Source organism: Phalacrocorax aristotelis, chromosome 13, assembly GCF_949628215.1.
Source record: "Phalacrocorax aristotelis chromosome 13, bGulAri2.1, whole genome shotgun sequence".
Taxonomy (NCBI): domain Eukaryota; kingdom Metazoa; phylum Chordata; class Aves; order Suliformes; family Phalacrocoracidae; genus Phalacrocorax; species Phalacrocorax aristotelis.
The window spans coordinates 3853984-3869297 of record NC_134288.1 but is presented as its reverse complement, the minus strand read 5'-3'; the positions used below and the strand labels follow the sequence as shown (position 1 = coordinate 3869297).

General features: G+C 48.4%; 1 protein-coding gene across 2 annotated transcripts in view; it reads left to right on the top strand.

The window, feature by feature from the left end:
• The window catches only part of TOX2 (TOX high mobility group box family member 2), a 153085-nt gene extending 146191 nt beyond the window's left edge, over positions 1-6894 (top strand). For both annotated transcript variants that reach the window (XM_075108724.1, XM_075108723.1), the window contains 2 exons: positions 1432-1562; positions 6639-6894. In XM_075108724.1, the coding sequence (XP_074964825.1) occupies positions 1432-1562; positions 6639-6675 (168 nt within the window). In that variant the 3' untranslated portion in view covers positions 6676-6894. The remainder of the gene's footprint in view (positions 1-1431; positions 1563-6638) is intronic.
• The last annotated feature ends 8420 nt before the right edge of the window (positions 6895-15314 follow it).

Here is a 15314-nt window from a genome sequence, read left to right as displayed (position 1 = left end):
CCAGGCTCAGCCCAGCAGCCCACGGTCAGGGAGCCAGCCTGCAGGGTCAAAGTCTCTCCTCTTTAAACCTTCTATTAAGAAAATGTATCTGGAGTAAAAACTGGCTATAGCAAAAAGCATGTCCTATACCTTATAGAGAAGTTGCCAGTATATGAAGGAGGAGATGAGTGGTTTCCAGAGTTTCTCCATCTGGAATATGAACTGGACAAACTATTCACAGTGGAGGACATATGCTGTGAAGTCACAGCTGCTACCATTTACTTGATGATACCTTTAGCTGTAGTCACCCAGCTGGCTGAATAATTGTTTCACGTATTTGCTAGCTGTATATCACAAAATTCATACAGTGCTTTAGCAATGAACAAAGGGTTTTTTCCCCTACAATGTGACCGATTCAGTATGGGGCTAACTTTGAGAAAACAGAAATTTTTAATTTGGGAACAGATATTGCCATAGAAGAAAACCAAAGGAGAGCAGGGATGTGGAAGGACAGTTATCCCTGGCCATAATAAAAAGACAGCACATGTGGGAAGGTCAGATCCTCAATCAGATTTTAATTTCCAACCTGCTCAGGGTATCCCAAGTAACTTCTCTGGCACCGTGATTGGGCTTTGGCTCTGCAGAAGCAAAAGTGGCTTCTGTAATTCAGTGATAATCCAGAAATGAGCAGGAAGGGGGATCCTCATAATCACTTTAATTGGGGCGGTTGCTGTTGCTGAGGGCAGCATTTTGTGAAGCTTCCTTCCACATATGTTTGCTAATAAAAAGTTAAATGGGAGGAGAAAAAAAAAAGGCAAAAAAAAAAAAAAGCCCACTGCCCTAATTTGGATGTTTTGGAGAAAATCATGTTGTCGGTCAGGTAACTACCATGGCTCGTGTTTATATACATTGGCTAATGTTACCTAATTAAGCCAACCCCAAAACATAGGAAAGCTAATCAGTTTTCAGATCAAACAGTCCCGCAGCATCCTTGTTAAATTGCCGGCAGTGACAGCTGATGGAGAGAGCACTGCTTGGGTGGATGTTCCTTGCCTTGTTACTGTACATTATGATGGGGTAGCGCATTACTGCAAAGGGAGCTGCACTTGAAGTGGAAAAACAATTTTGATTGCCAGCGTGCTGTCGCAAAGGCTTTCACGGCCATGCGTCTTCTGCAGCCGTTCACCACCCGCTGAGGAGGGAGGTCCTGAGAAACAAGACGGGGGAAGAGGGTTGTAAAACAGATGTTGCTGCATTGACACCTGCCTGCGACATCTCGCACTCTGAAAGGTCCCACCGCGGTGGTTTCGGGTCCCTGGGGCTCCCGCTGCGCTCTGCACTGCCGTGGTGTTGGGGCAATGCGTGTAAACGTGTTTCTGCAAGATTATTCGATCTGCTGTTTCTCCTGCTGTGTATACTCCTGTAAGCCCTCCTTTCCTTTCCGCCCTGCAGGACTTCTCACATATTTCGTCTGAGTTTCAAAACAGTGTTGGACCCCGTTCGCCTGGTGCATCAAACCCTCCGGGAAGCACTGAGTGGGACAACGACTACCCCAGCAGAGAGTGTGGGATTAACCACTGCAGGCTAGTAGACAAAATAGCACATTGCTAATGCACTTTCTATTATCTGAACTGTGACAGGGTACAGCAGCTGAGAATCTGCCCTAAAATGTGCAGCACGTTGGTAGGGTTGTTATGGTCAGTGAAGTTCAAGGTTTCCTCTTCGTAGGCTCACTGAAGTGATGCCACGGAAGCCGGTAGCTTAAAAATCACAGATAAATTCTTCATTGGGCATGAAGAGTTTTCCATCCCATTAGCAATGGATGAGTCTGACCTGTTTCCTTCAGAGCAGGACAGGGAAGCCCAGTCTCCCAGGCAGAGTCTCTGGAGGTTTGAGGGTGGCCGTGTCCCTGAGCAATGTCCTGTTCCTGGAGTGATTGCCGTTATCGCTGAGGCCACAACCTCCTCTAGTGGTCTCTAGCGATGGGTCCCTTATTAGTCCTGGGTTTTAACCACAATACGGTACGAAGCCTCATCCTCCCAAGAGCCCCACAATGCTCCGGTCCCCTGCGCTTTGCAGGAAAAGGCCACCATCTTCTGCACAGATCTTCACCCTCACGCCCTGCAAGCTCTGGCATGAACAGACCAGCATGAAGGTCTGCTCAAATTCCCCAAGAAATAAAAACATCGGGATAGTCTCAAACCTGGGGAACAGCAAGGGTGTGAAAGCCGTTTCCAACCTCCGCCTAATCCACTGCTCTTGGCTCAGTTATAATAGTTTGGAGACTGTTTTTGTGCTCTGTAAAACAGGTACATGATTTGCTGGGAGAGCAAGTAGGGAAGGAGGCTTGGTAGCTTCTGAGTATTGTTTGATTTGCTTGAAGTACTGGAACATAGTGCTTTCACTGAAGATAATAGCAAGCTCCCAGCCTTTTCAGAGCACAGCTCCTGTCTGTGCCAGCAGTGCACTTACAATTGCTGGGCTGGGCACAGACTGTACAGACATTTATGTCTTTCAGGGAAATAAATATCTTGCTGAGCCATTAGAATATTGCTGCTCTTGGCCTGCCTGAGGGGGCTCAGCTACATGGATTGTTCTGGGCTCTGCCAGCGACCTTTGTGTGGTCCTTCCTCAAGCCTCTGCAGACAACCCGCAAGAAGGAACCTGTTTGGGACTTGAAGATAAAAGTCACTTTAGATGCTGTGGGCAAAAAGCTAAAGATGCTTGGAGGGTTATGGCACATGGATCCCAGTTTCCAGAGGTGCTGAGCAGTGGCAGCTCCCAAAGAAATTAGCACCCCTATAAATAAGCATCATTACTCGGGGGATCAGCTGGGAAAACACTTGATTCCCTCTGCAAATCCCACTGTCCGGGCCCCATGCAGAAAACTCAGGGCTCTCTAGAAATGGGTGAAATGCTTCCGTAATAGTCAGGATTGGGTTTTGGGTTGCTAAGACAAGCTCTGTGGCATCTGACTGCAGTGCCGTATTGTGCCCATGCAATTCATGATCAAAGCTCATGCATTTCATGCCTTTGTCACAGCAGAAATATCGAATTTCATGGGTTTATCGCAGCTTCCTGGAAAAAAAAATCATTCTAAAACCAGACAGATTATGCAGAGACTTCCAGATAATTATTAGAGTAGATTATAGCAATGAACTCAGATGGATATAGATCAGTACTGCCGAGACTGCTTAGTGCACCGAAAAAAATCATAGTCTGTGTTAAGGAAGGAGCCCATCTCCTGTGACCAGAGACACATGAGCTGCCGGCTTGTTCGCATTTTATTGTAAAGCCTGGTGCATCAGCAGTGCCATCACCTCCTGCTCCCGCTAGCCATGGGTATTTGCTGCCTAAGTGCATGCTCTGCATTGCTTGTGGCATCCACACGCATTTGCAGGACTGCAGCCCCGGTGTGCCTCAGGGCTACAGTCATGGCAAGAAAAGAGAGGATCTGCTTCCCGTCACCTTCCTGTCCGTACTGCTTTCTCCCATGCACTTCACACTTATTTGCGAGAGACATTCAAAAAGCTACCCTTGGGCTCCTCCACGGCACTTTGCCATGAGCTGGGCGTGAGGACGCAGGGCGAGCTGCGATCAGCAGGACTTAGGCAAAGCAGTGATAAAGGGAAGGCAGATCTGGTTGGGTTTGATTCATCAGTGCAGTTTTAGGTATAATCGGGAAGTCTCTGGATCATGTAATTGCCCATTTCAACCTCAAAACTGCATTCAGCTTAATTGCAATTAAAGCAGCGCTCGGAGGAGCAAAATCAGCAACTGGCTGGAAAGAAAAAGGATTGTTTTCTGTTGTGATGTGGCTCAGCTGTAGAGTCCCAGATTCCTGAAAAAGAGGATCATACCAACCTCCTGAGCGTGTGGGCAGTCCTGTCTTGCTCTCTGGGTTAGGATTTTTATTTTATATCTGAGCTTGATATTTCTTTAGCTTCCAACATGTGCTATCACTGGGTTAGCTGGGGTAAAACCTCCCAATCTTCCATTTTCTTTTGTGTTTGTCATCCAGACAACTTCTGAAAAACTAACAAGGTTGTCTCTGTCCTTCTCCACCTAATAAGGGAACTGCTGTAGGTTGGGTTTTCCCCCAGCCTATCAGTGCTAGTTAAAATGCCATTAAATGACACTTCTTCCCTTATGCCCCTCAAATTCTAGGATCCTGTGAGCAGACACTCCTTAATTCATAAATCAGCCATGTTAGGGAGAGAGTTTTAAATGTTTCTTAGCTCATGCTCTCCCCATTCTTAATGATTTTGCGCTCACTGACTTCCATCCAATTCTCCTAGCGCTCTCTGGGCTTAAGCCCAAGCTGCCCTAGATGGCAAGCAAAGGCATGGGTAGCATTTCTCAGTTCCTGCTCAGTACATGACTACCGCTTCCCACAAGCAACGGCAGCATACAATTTTATTGCTTTTTGCCATCGTATCACAAACTGCTTTTATAATCCCGTCTCCCTCGCCTGACGGCCTTGTTCTTGCACTTGCTCTTCCCCAAGGAATACCTGTGTTTTGCAGTGACTTTCTCCAAGGGAACTAGCTCGCCTGCATCAAGGGTGCAGCCTGGTTTACGATCACTTGCAGGTCTTTCTTAATTCCTCAAGGCACCTCACTTGTTTTTTCTGCCCTATCTTCTGATTATAGCTCATTCCATATCGAAGCTGTCTCCGGGGTTTCGTTTACATTTGTCTCCTAGCATTTAGGTATTTTAGCGATAACACTGAACTGAATTCATCTTTCCATGTCCTTCCTCTCATTTGCAAGGCACGGATCAGGTTCTTTTTGGGTACCATCATTTAGCAACTTTTCTCCTTTATTCCCAGTCTCCTTTGGGATAAAAGATGGGATGCTCTCAGTTATGCCTTGTCCAGACACACAAAATCGTGTACGGCCACTTCATCCGGACACATATAACCTCGCTAATTCCTGCTAACGATGAAGTGATCCTCTCCAGATGGAGGAATTTTCCAAATCAGAAACTAAATGAACAAACACTGTAAAAAGGAAAGGATAAACCATCACAAATGCACTTAGTTTGGATTCAATTATTTATGGTAATACTTTCTAATGAACTGGGAAATGTTCTGTAGCATATTTTGTAAAATTAATGAAGTTTTAGTACTGGAATACCTTGCTCCTGCTCAGTGGCATTAAATCTTCGCTGAGTGCAGTGGAGAAGACACTGCATTTTAAATGCAGATTATAAAATGTGGAGGTAAACAACATGTGGACTCTTCTGCACTCTATCAGAAGACAGCTCTAGCAACAGCAGCATTACCTTGCTGTCTGTTATTTCGCTATTATTCCACTCATAAGCACACCCACACCGGAATCTCCCAAAGCTTTGTAATGTTATTCACCACCTTTTAAGGCCAAGGTGTCTTTATGGAGCCCGTGAAGTTTCCATCAGGTCTGTGTAGATCATAAAACCCATTGAAATGCCTGCATTTCAGAGCAAAACCCACACAGGACGTCAGCCGGGGGTGAGGGACTTCAGCCACTCCTCTCTCTACTATATCCTGGAAAAAAAAGAGCATCTGGGCTGCCCCGTAGGACACTGCTGATGGCAAGTTTAAGTGCCAGCCAGCCCACACGGAGGGTTGAAGCGCCGGGTACTACAAGCAGGGAAGGGAGCGGCGATACCTACTTGCACACCTTGCTGTAGGGGTGTCTGCACGTGGGGTGTCTCGGTGGCACAAGCTGGCTTCCCTCTCCAGGACACACCTGGATCTCTTGAAATCAGTGTCATTGCTTCAATAACGTGAATTCAAGATCTGGTGGGCCTGGGATGTGCAGTCCACACAGCCTGGATGCTGTCCCACCAGCCCTCTTCCTTGGTCCTGTGAGTAAGGCAGCACTGCAGTCTTCCCTGGGTCCCTTGTACCTCCTGCTGTCCTTATCAGACCCACGGGAAAGACTGGCTAATCCTGCTGTACCAAAGATTCCCCCCCCCTTCCTGATTATTAGTTTTTCTAGTTGTACTTATTTTGGGAGAGAAGGAGAGAGGCATTGAGGAGATGGGGTCTCCTACTCCCACACTCCTCAGCCATGAAACTTATGTAAATCCTCCCAGACACCCACAAGCATCTTCATGCATAAGCCCCTCAATCATATTTTTGAGACACCCCCCGCTACTCCTTACGCAGCGGCAGAATGACACATTTTTCCAAAAGCAAGCGTACATTTTCTAACTCTCCACGGCGTAGCCTAAGCACAGTGTGTGATGAAGAAGGGGGCTAGTGGCCAAGGGGCTGATTCCAGGCACAACGCTCCACATCACGATGGAGGAGCTGGTACCATCACGCTGCTCTGCAGGGATATCCAGAGTTGGCCCTCCCCTGCAGCCCCAGCAAGAGCAAAAATTAAGCCACAGGAAGGAATTTATGTCTTAGCCCTTGTTGTTGAAATTCAGGAAGAGGTAATACTGCACCAGGCTCTCACTCTTAAGTGCCTTCTGCTTGGTTCATCTCCGCACACCCACCGCTCGGTGCAGACCACTTTACGTTTTCCGTTATGGAGTGCCATAAAAACCATGGCACGGCTGAAAACAGGTGTGCAGCTGGGTGTGCCAACGCCAACTCCAGCTCCCCCAGGCGCCCTCCTGGCCGTTTCCCGGTCCAGCTCACCGTCTGCCTCTCGTTTCTCTTACAGCATGCTGCCAAGGGACAAGGCACTCTACCTCACCTAAAACCCGACGTTTCTTTCCGAGGAGGCTCACATGAAGGACACTTGAGAAGGTCTATCTTACAGACTGCACGGAGAGGCACCAAGCAAGTCGTACGGACGAGAGAGCTACCACTGCACCTCGTCGCTGGCTTCGTTTCCAGGCTCTAAGAGCAGTTTTCTTTTATTATTTTTGAACTCTAAAGTCTACTTTCTGTGGAAGCCCAAAACTTCATAAATCATGAAGAACAAAAAAAAAAAAAAAAAAAAACACAAAACCAACAAAAAAAAAAACTAAGGACACCATTTTTCTGCTTGCCGTCAGCTTAGCTACAGACTATTTTCCTAGTGAACTGCTTTTAGACGCAGCATAGGCCCAGGTCTGGTGTCCTACAGCATTAGGCCAGCTCAGTAGGAGGATGCACTCTTTTGACTTGCTAACAGCACTAAACCTTGTGCAAGAAAATGTGAAGTTTGTGTGAATATTGTACATGCAAAGGCCTTGGATGTCTGGCGAAAAAAATACAAAAAAAATAAATAAAAACTATTGCTAGGTAGGTGGGGGGAGAGAGCAGAAGGCAAAATACGAGAGGGAAAATGTGAAAAAGATCATGAAAATATAATTTGTTGGATAGTTGTAAGTAGTTTACTAAGTGTTTTAGAGCTGTGCTAAAGACATCTTTAAGATTTTTTTGTGAAAAAAATTAGTAGTTTACTTTATAGTAAAAGCATTTTATATTAATTGTAGCACATTTTTTAGTTATACATAGAAGGGAGATGTGTATTAAAAAAAAAAAAAACAACAAAAAAAAGCCTGCCAAACATGTTTCTATTATTTGTACAGCAAGAAATGGACAATTTATACCCATGTTGTATGGCATTATTATATTTTTTCTGCCATGTGTCCATCTATTTAAAAATTGCTGACAATGATTTTTGTCTATTTATGAAAAATTAGAGAGCATAATTACAGTTTCTCATAAGGTGCATTTTGGGGTTGTTTTTTATTTTTTATTTTGTTTGATGGTGCTGCTTTCGCAGCACCTGGCACATTCAGTTCACAATGCTTATCTTACCTTTCTTTATAATAAAACATATGAAAAGTAGAACTGAACCGGTCTCGTCTTATTCTGGGGGCGCACCCTGGAAACGTCCCGGCCAGCGAGGTCCCTGCCTTGTCCTTGCCCTCCTCAGCTTTCCCATCCCTCGCTCCACTCCGTCACATTCTCACTTGCTTTTTCTTGCTCTTTCTCCCCCCTTGCTCTGAGCCAATACTACTTAATTAAATAAGTCTGCGACCACCCCAGCCATGAAAGCTGTCACTGAGCCATGGCACACAGACAGGCATTTTTCTTTCATTTTCTTGGAAAATGCCAACTTGACACTCAGCAGAGGGCACTTTCCTTTCTCAAAGAATAACTTCTTGCCCTATGCACTTGCTTACAAAGCTGTCCCGTGCCCCAGCCTTGTCGACCCTCCTCCCTCTGCCAACCGTTGAGCAGACAAAGTGTCCTCACGGACATGGGGGTCACCAAGCTGCCTGGTGGGCGCCAGCAAATGCCCACAAGAGCCCCATTTCCACCTTGTCCTAGGAAGCGTGGATGAGAAGGACGTGAAAAGGATGGAAAATTCAAATGCATAAGGACGGAATTGGCATTTCCATCCTTTCCATAGCAAGGATGGAAAAATCAAAATGCATGACAAATAACGTGATGTGAAATTTCACACCCTGAGCCACCTGCCTGGAGGAAACCTCTTAATTAATGTACCATTTTAAGCCCGTTTGTAGATGCAGCTTGGCTGTAGGAGTCTCACCACACTGTGTCACTAGCACACAAGTTCCTGTCATTTCAATAAGGCCCAATTTCTTCCCGTGTGCATTTAAATGGAAATATATGAAGCTGGGGCACGGCTGCGTTTCCCATGCAATTTGGGGCATCGGGTCTTGTTCAGGTCCAAGTACCGCACCTAAGGTCCTATTTTTCTCCACTGCTACGCGTCTATGATGAAAGTGGCCTTAACATCTATGTCCTCTAATGACTTGCAATAACTTTTTTAAGCTTTCAGACCATTTTAATAAACCAGGGAAGAGCTCACCATAAGGGTTTTTTTGACGAGGTAAATGGTCATTTTCATCACCTAATGGTTTTACATATGCTACAAAAATGTGCTGCAGTGCTCTGTGCCTATTGCAATAAGTCCCCATTAGACTACCAAGCCCCAGCTCCTGCTGGCCCACAGGCCACTGGACAGGGCAAGGAACACGTGGTGGGAGTTGTCCTGTGGTGTCCTCTGGTTGATGCCTGCTGTAGCACCATCCCACACACTCTGCCGGCACATCAAACAAGACCCACCCCAAAAACCCACCCAGAAGCTGCCTGCTCTGGACGGGGCGATGAGGAAGACCTTGTGAGATGGAGGGGTAGCTTGGGACATGGTGGGTTTGGACCGAGCAGTCCCCAGCAGAGCACTCTGGATGCCAGGAGGGGTGGAGATAACGGCACCATGGCAAGGGACGGTAAGTCCCTGGAGCTGCAGGACCCCGTAGAGGCTTACAGAAGTACAGGCAGGTCACAAACTCCTTCAGCAATCAGCCTGACATAAAATCTATGTTCTGCTCCATTTCTGAGGTCATCATGGTGTTACTGCAAGGCGATTGAGTGGCAGTCCTCTCTGCTGAGAACATTTGCCTTCTCAGCATGAGAGAGAGACATGAAATCAAGTTGTAACTCTGTGAGTCCTTTAATTAGAGCAGTCACACTTTTAACCCCAAGCTTCCTGCTCTCTGCGAGTATAAACAGAAAAAAGTGTCTGTTCCTTGTTCCATTGACCATGGTGACTCTATATTTTATTCTGGTAGAAGCACAGCAAAATTCTCACCAACACAGCAGTTAGAGCTGTGGAGATGGGCAAGTGAGGAGAGCTGCTGGATAAAGCTATAAATGTGGGACTCTTTGTTGCTGGTGGCCAGCATAAGGTCATGAAGCCCCCCTGTTATCTCTGCAATCTTGTGCCATTTGAAAATAAAAATGAGGAGCAAAATATAACTTCCTGAGGAGCAGCACGAGCAGTAACATCTCAGCCCAGCTTGGCTAGCTACTGGTGAGCAGATAATTACTTTGCAATATCAGAGCCAGGAGATTTCTTCCAAGTATGCAATTATGAAACTAGGGGGGGCGGAAATAGGACATAAAGATGAAAACCTACCTTGAGTTATCCCAGCAAGGAGATAGGACTTATTCCAGGGAGACTTTCTGAAATGCTGATTTTTTTGTGTGTAGCAGGTAAGTGGCTTTGAGACTTTGAAATCACAGGGAGGCCGTTTCCAGCCCTGGGATGCGATCTGAAAGAGGTCTTCACTGGAAGCATCGCATTACACCAGGTTCCCCTGCTTTGCCTTTTCTGAAGGAATGTGCCTGTCCACAACGCCGAGCAGCCCCGTGGCCCTGCACCCCAGCAGGCAGCCCCCAGCTGCCTCCTCTTTCTGTTGCTGTGATGATGGTTTTTCAAGCCATTCAAAAGCCCCCACCAAGAAGGTCTCCTTGGTGGCAAGGTGACCGTGCCAATTTAGGATTCACTGTGCAAAGCAATACCCATCTTTTAACGACTCTCTAGCCAGCCTACCAGTGTTACTGTGGGCTGTCTCTGCTAGTCTGTGGGCAGACAATGGCAAGGGCTGGTGGCTGCCATGGGGCATCCGTGCAGGGCACAGCGACCGATCTCCAGCCGTGGCAATGTGGGAGCGCCTCGGGGCTGCAGGGCAGTTGGCTATTATAGAGCCCGGGGCATTAATGAGAAATTGTGAGAAGTTCCAGTCCACTTTAATCCCTACTAATCTCTAAATTTGCATGATGGCACCTGTTCTTAAACGGTATTCCACATGTTGGCTATTTGTTGTGGACCTGGAGTTGCTCCAGGGTAGCAACTCCCAGGGTAGCCTAGCCTCCCATCTACCATCACAGCTGGCTCACAAAAGGCATCCAGTCTCCACTAACGGGTTCAGCCCCAGCCCCACGGCAAGCAAGGGGGAGCACCCAGGAGCAATGGCCAGGCAGCGATAGCGTGGCCAGGTGAGTCTCTCCTTGGTCGGAACCCTTGGTCTATTATTAACAGTAGTAGAAAATGTGGTAGCTGGGTTTCAAGAAGCCATCCAGTCACCCCTTGCACCTCAGGGCAGGGTCAGCTCTTCCTAAACCTTCCCTGTGCACTTAACCTCCCTTTAGAAACCTTTAAACTCCAGGCAGATAACTTAAATCTCTCTCCCTACGAAGCAAATACCTTCCTTTTGAACATAGAGAAAAACTTATTGCTATTCTTGTTGAGGTAATTTTTCCATATTTGAAGAAGGATATTGGGCCCCACAAACCCCTCCTCTCCTCCTGCCTGAGCATTTACAATTGCAGAGGTCATGTTCCCAGGCAGGATGAGCTGTGGAGCTTCCACCTTCAGTCAGTAAGCACCAGCTAGATCCTCAAAAGGCTCCAAAACAGCTTTGGGGCAGGGGGCTCACATGGCAGACGTGCTCTGTGGCACCGTGGGGAAGGTGGGACCCAGGCAGGTGTTCCCAGGCATCAGGCTAATGATGGAGAGGGAAGTTAAGAGGCAAGGGCAGGGAGACACCTAGCTAATTGACTTTGGTTTATGAAGACGTAATTAGCAGCACTGTAGGATGTAATGGGGAGTTTAACAAATCTTATCAGCAGGATCTCAGCAGCATTAACCCTTCGAGCCCAGGGACTCAGCGCTCTAGGCTAGCCCACACACCCCTGGCTGGGATGGGATGGGGCATCTCCGGTCGGTGATACCCGGCTTGCACAGGAGCAGGGGTACCCACCAGCATCCCACCACCCCACCAGAACACAGCCTCCTGCATGCCCAGGGCAGCCCATGGGCTGATGGTGTGCAGAAAGGACTTAGTGTTTGCCTGTGGTTCTGCCTTAGGCACCACCCCGAGCTGCCCCCACAGCACGGGGCCATGGCCACAGATGCCCCAGCAGCACCAGGAGGACAGTTTGTCTTTGTTACACCTGTGTTGTTATTATTATTAAGATGATGGAATGGAAGGGAAAACAGTCCTGACAAGCAATACTGAAAACTTTACGCAAGAAGGATTAAAGGAAAGGGCTTCATTTGACAAATCCCAGGACCCTGACAGCAGCGGCATGTGCTAGGGGCAGAAATCTTGTCTCAGCCCCAGAAAGGTCCTGATTCTCCACCCAGGGCAGGTTTGCACCTTGACAAGTGTCCCCATTCCCCAAAGGTCCCATCAGCATTAGGGCTGCTGTGCGGTGCTAGTGGTAAGAGCAGCAGTCCCCACCGTGCTCCTACTGGAAGCAGTGTGGTCAGACCTAGAGCCAGACCATGGCGAAGGAAGAACAACATCACTGGGACCCAGCTCCTGGGACAGCCCCCACGTACAGCACGGGGACCCCCAAGCTCAGGCTCAGCAGTGCCGTGTAACAAGGCAAAGACGTTGTATGTCAGACTCAGCGTTGGCTGCTCGGCACCCCCAGCTCATCACCCCGAACATACCTGTGCTTCACAAAGGTGGTGGCCACCATCAGATGCTTCCACCTGTGTCACGTCCCAGCCCATTGGCACGGGCACGGGGTCCTCGCTGCACAGTGCGAGTGGCTGAGGTAGTTGCGATGCGAGCCTCGGCAGCAGGACCTGCTGCGCTTTGCCTGCCTTCTGCCCGCTGCTGTCACCAGGCGATGGACAAACTCTACCCATCAAGCAAACATGACACGATGCATCTTTGCCACCTTTCTGAGGAAGACGGGCCCAAAAGAGAGACTGTGTCCTGTGGCAATGAACCACAGTTTGCTTCCATTGTGATGCTCCACCCTGCAGTGGGAGGTTTGTGTGGCCCGGTCCAAAATACTCAGCATCACCCTAGCAGCTAATCGCACAGTGCAGGCAAAGTACTTACTCCAACACACAAGGAGTGCAAAATTATTGGTTTGAACAATGATTTTTGAAGAAGAGAGATGAGAGGAATAATAATTCTTCTGGATGAAACACTATGCTGGCCAGAAGGGTAATTTAGCGTCAGATTTGAGATCAGACATTTTATCACTGTATCCTCAACTCTTCTTGACACTCAACTGCAATTTGATAAATCAGCATAATACCTGGCATGGTAATTGCTGTAGATTTTATTCCTAGTGGGGTTACTTTATTACACTGCAAGCACATTAGAGAGCTTTCTGTTGCTCTGCCATTATTATTTGTGGGGACAGAAGGTCAAATAATGCAGAACTTACTAGGTGGGTATTTTTGCAGATGATACTGGTGAGCTCATTTGCAGGTATTTGTGCAGCTGAATGAGTTGTTGCTCAGCAGTGCTCAGCCCCTCCATCCCAGCACCTCCACGGCTCCTGCCAACACACTGCTTTGCTTTTCTGCCTGTGTTTATGCTCCCATTGTGGCTTCAATGCAGCAAAAGGCTGCGAACCTACCAGGGACTCTCTGCCCAGGATTCTGTTTAATTTCCCTGGACAGTGCATTGCCTATTGCTGCTTATTTGCCTCCGTGTGATGATCAGATTTCTTAGAGCAAAAAGAAATGCTGTGGGGCTGTGTGTTCTTCTGTGACCTCCCAGCCAGGACCCTGTGGGAGGTGGGCAGACGCTGCTCACTATCCCATATCCTCTTGGCATGGAAAGCCTTGGATCTCAAAGTCCCCAACCCCTCTTCTTGCCATGGTCCTCAGGGTCTTCACGCCTCTGCCAGGGCGGACCCCCTTGCTTCCCTCCTGCCCTGACTCCTTCACCATATCGCAACTCGGAGCCCCCATTCCCACAGCTCCTGGCAACTCGGAGCCCCCAGCCCACTCCACCATCCAGCCACCAGCACCACGCCTCTGCCACCGTGGCTCTGCAGTGGTTGTGGCCACAGTGGAGGGAGACACTTCGACCAGCTTTAGGATGGGTTTAAATGAGAAGGTAATGTGAGGAAAGGCCAAGCCCTGGCCCATTTGCATCGTGGCCTGATGGTCTGTGGGGCGTGCGAGCATCTGTGTTGCACTCTGACCCATCTGTCACTCCAGCACTGACTGCAAGCTCACCCATGGAGAAGGATCACGGGGCACGAACACATCCCGTGGTGGGATCCTGAACGTCCCCCCGGTCACTTGGCACATCCCCATCCCTCGTGCTGCAGGAGCCTCACCCAGAGGCAGGAGCAAGGACCAGGAGGTGTTGCAGCGCTGTCCCTCCCCATGGCCTCGCTTTTAAGGTCAGCCAGGTCAGGCACCTGCAGCTGCCTTAAGTCGCTGATGGCGCTCAGTCACGGCAGTAGACTGCAATTCCTCGGCCTGTAATCACATTAAAATTTTATTATGAATGAAGCCTCTTGCACTGCCAGTCTGTGGGAAAGAGCAACACTTTTACTGCTCTTCAATATGTAATTAATGTACGTTTCATTGCTTTCCAGATGAATTTTTGGTCACGGGAGATAGCTAAGACTATAAAATGACAGTTACTTTTGATGGGATAAAGACTATAGGTCAGTGTCTTCTGCAAAGCTGAGAGGCCACGCGTGTGTGCCTTGTGCCGCCCGTCTCCTGCGGGGCTGGTGCTTGCAACGGGAAGGCAGACGGAGAGTGCAGCTGCCTGGGTCTGGCCCAGAGACCCGCAGGCAAGACAGCAACATCCCACTAACAGAAATCCAGAGGTTTGAAGCGGCTGACGGGATTAGCCCAGAGGAAATGAACTGAATAAGCCCACCTGTTAGAGGCACTGCCAGTCTGGTGACAATTTAACAGTAGAAAAATAGCCCGACTACAGAGCCTGAGATGCATCTATCCTAGAGGGTCTTCTGGATTTTGATATGTCCTCATCCTCCTTACACCCATCCGTCCCATGGGTGAGCATCCCTGCCCTGCGGCACCCGCGCCACTGGGACACCGTTCAGCCGGGCAGCTCCTCAACACCTCCGGTGGCTACGCAAAAATGGCATTGCTATTAGCAATAAACAGCAGAAAATCCACAAGGCCTGTTGGTCTCCGAGAAGTATCTAGGCAGGAATGGCAAATCCCCTCTAGATTCTCTCCTGTTCAGCCACGGGCTGGTCCTGTCTCACCGCAGTCACGTCTAGGGGGATAAGGCTCCCTCCATCCCTGATTCAAGCCCGCACTTCAGGCCCATGGGGAACACCAGGACCACTGGTTTCACCCTACATCTGATGGGAGCAAGAGCGCGTAAGGGCAGCTGGCTGGAGACAGCCACGTGGGCTTTCAGCCCCATCTCTGCTGCAGTCAGCCTCATGCAAGATCCCTTTGTGCTCTGTGCGGCACTGGCATCAGGAATCTGGTAGCTGGCTGTCAAAAGTCAGGCTGCCTCTCTCCATCCTGTTGGGGCACACATGTAACATGCAATCATTTCTGTTTCCTGATTAGGAGCTTGTAACTCCCACAATAAAGAGGAGGGCTGGAAGAAGTCCCAGGGATTTGGGATTCCTCCAGGAGACAGAACGGCTTGGGGGAAGTTAGCAGGGAAACAGGATAAAGGCATTTCAGAACATATTGAACCTTTTTTCTTTTTCTGGAACACACAGACATTCACTAGATACCGTCTCCGGAAGCACTACACTGCAAGTAGATTTATTGGCTTGGAGCACAGTTTATACTAAATTTTTTCTCTAGCAATTTACACAAAATATT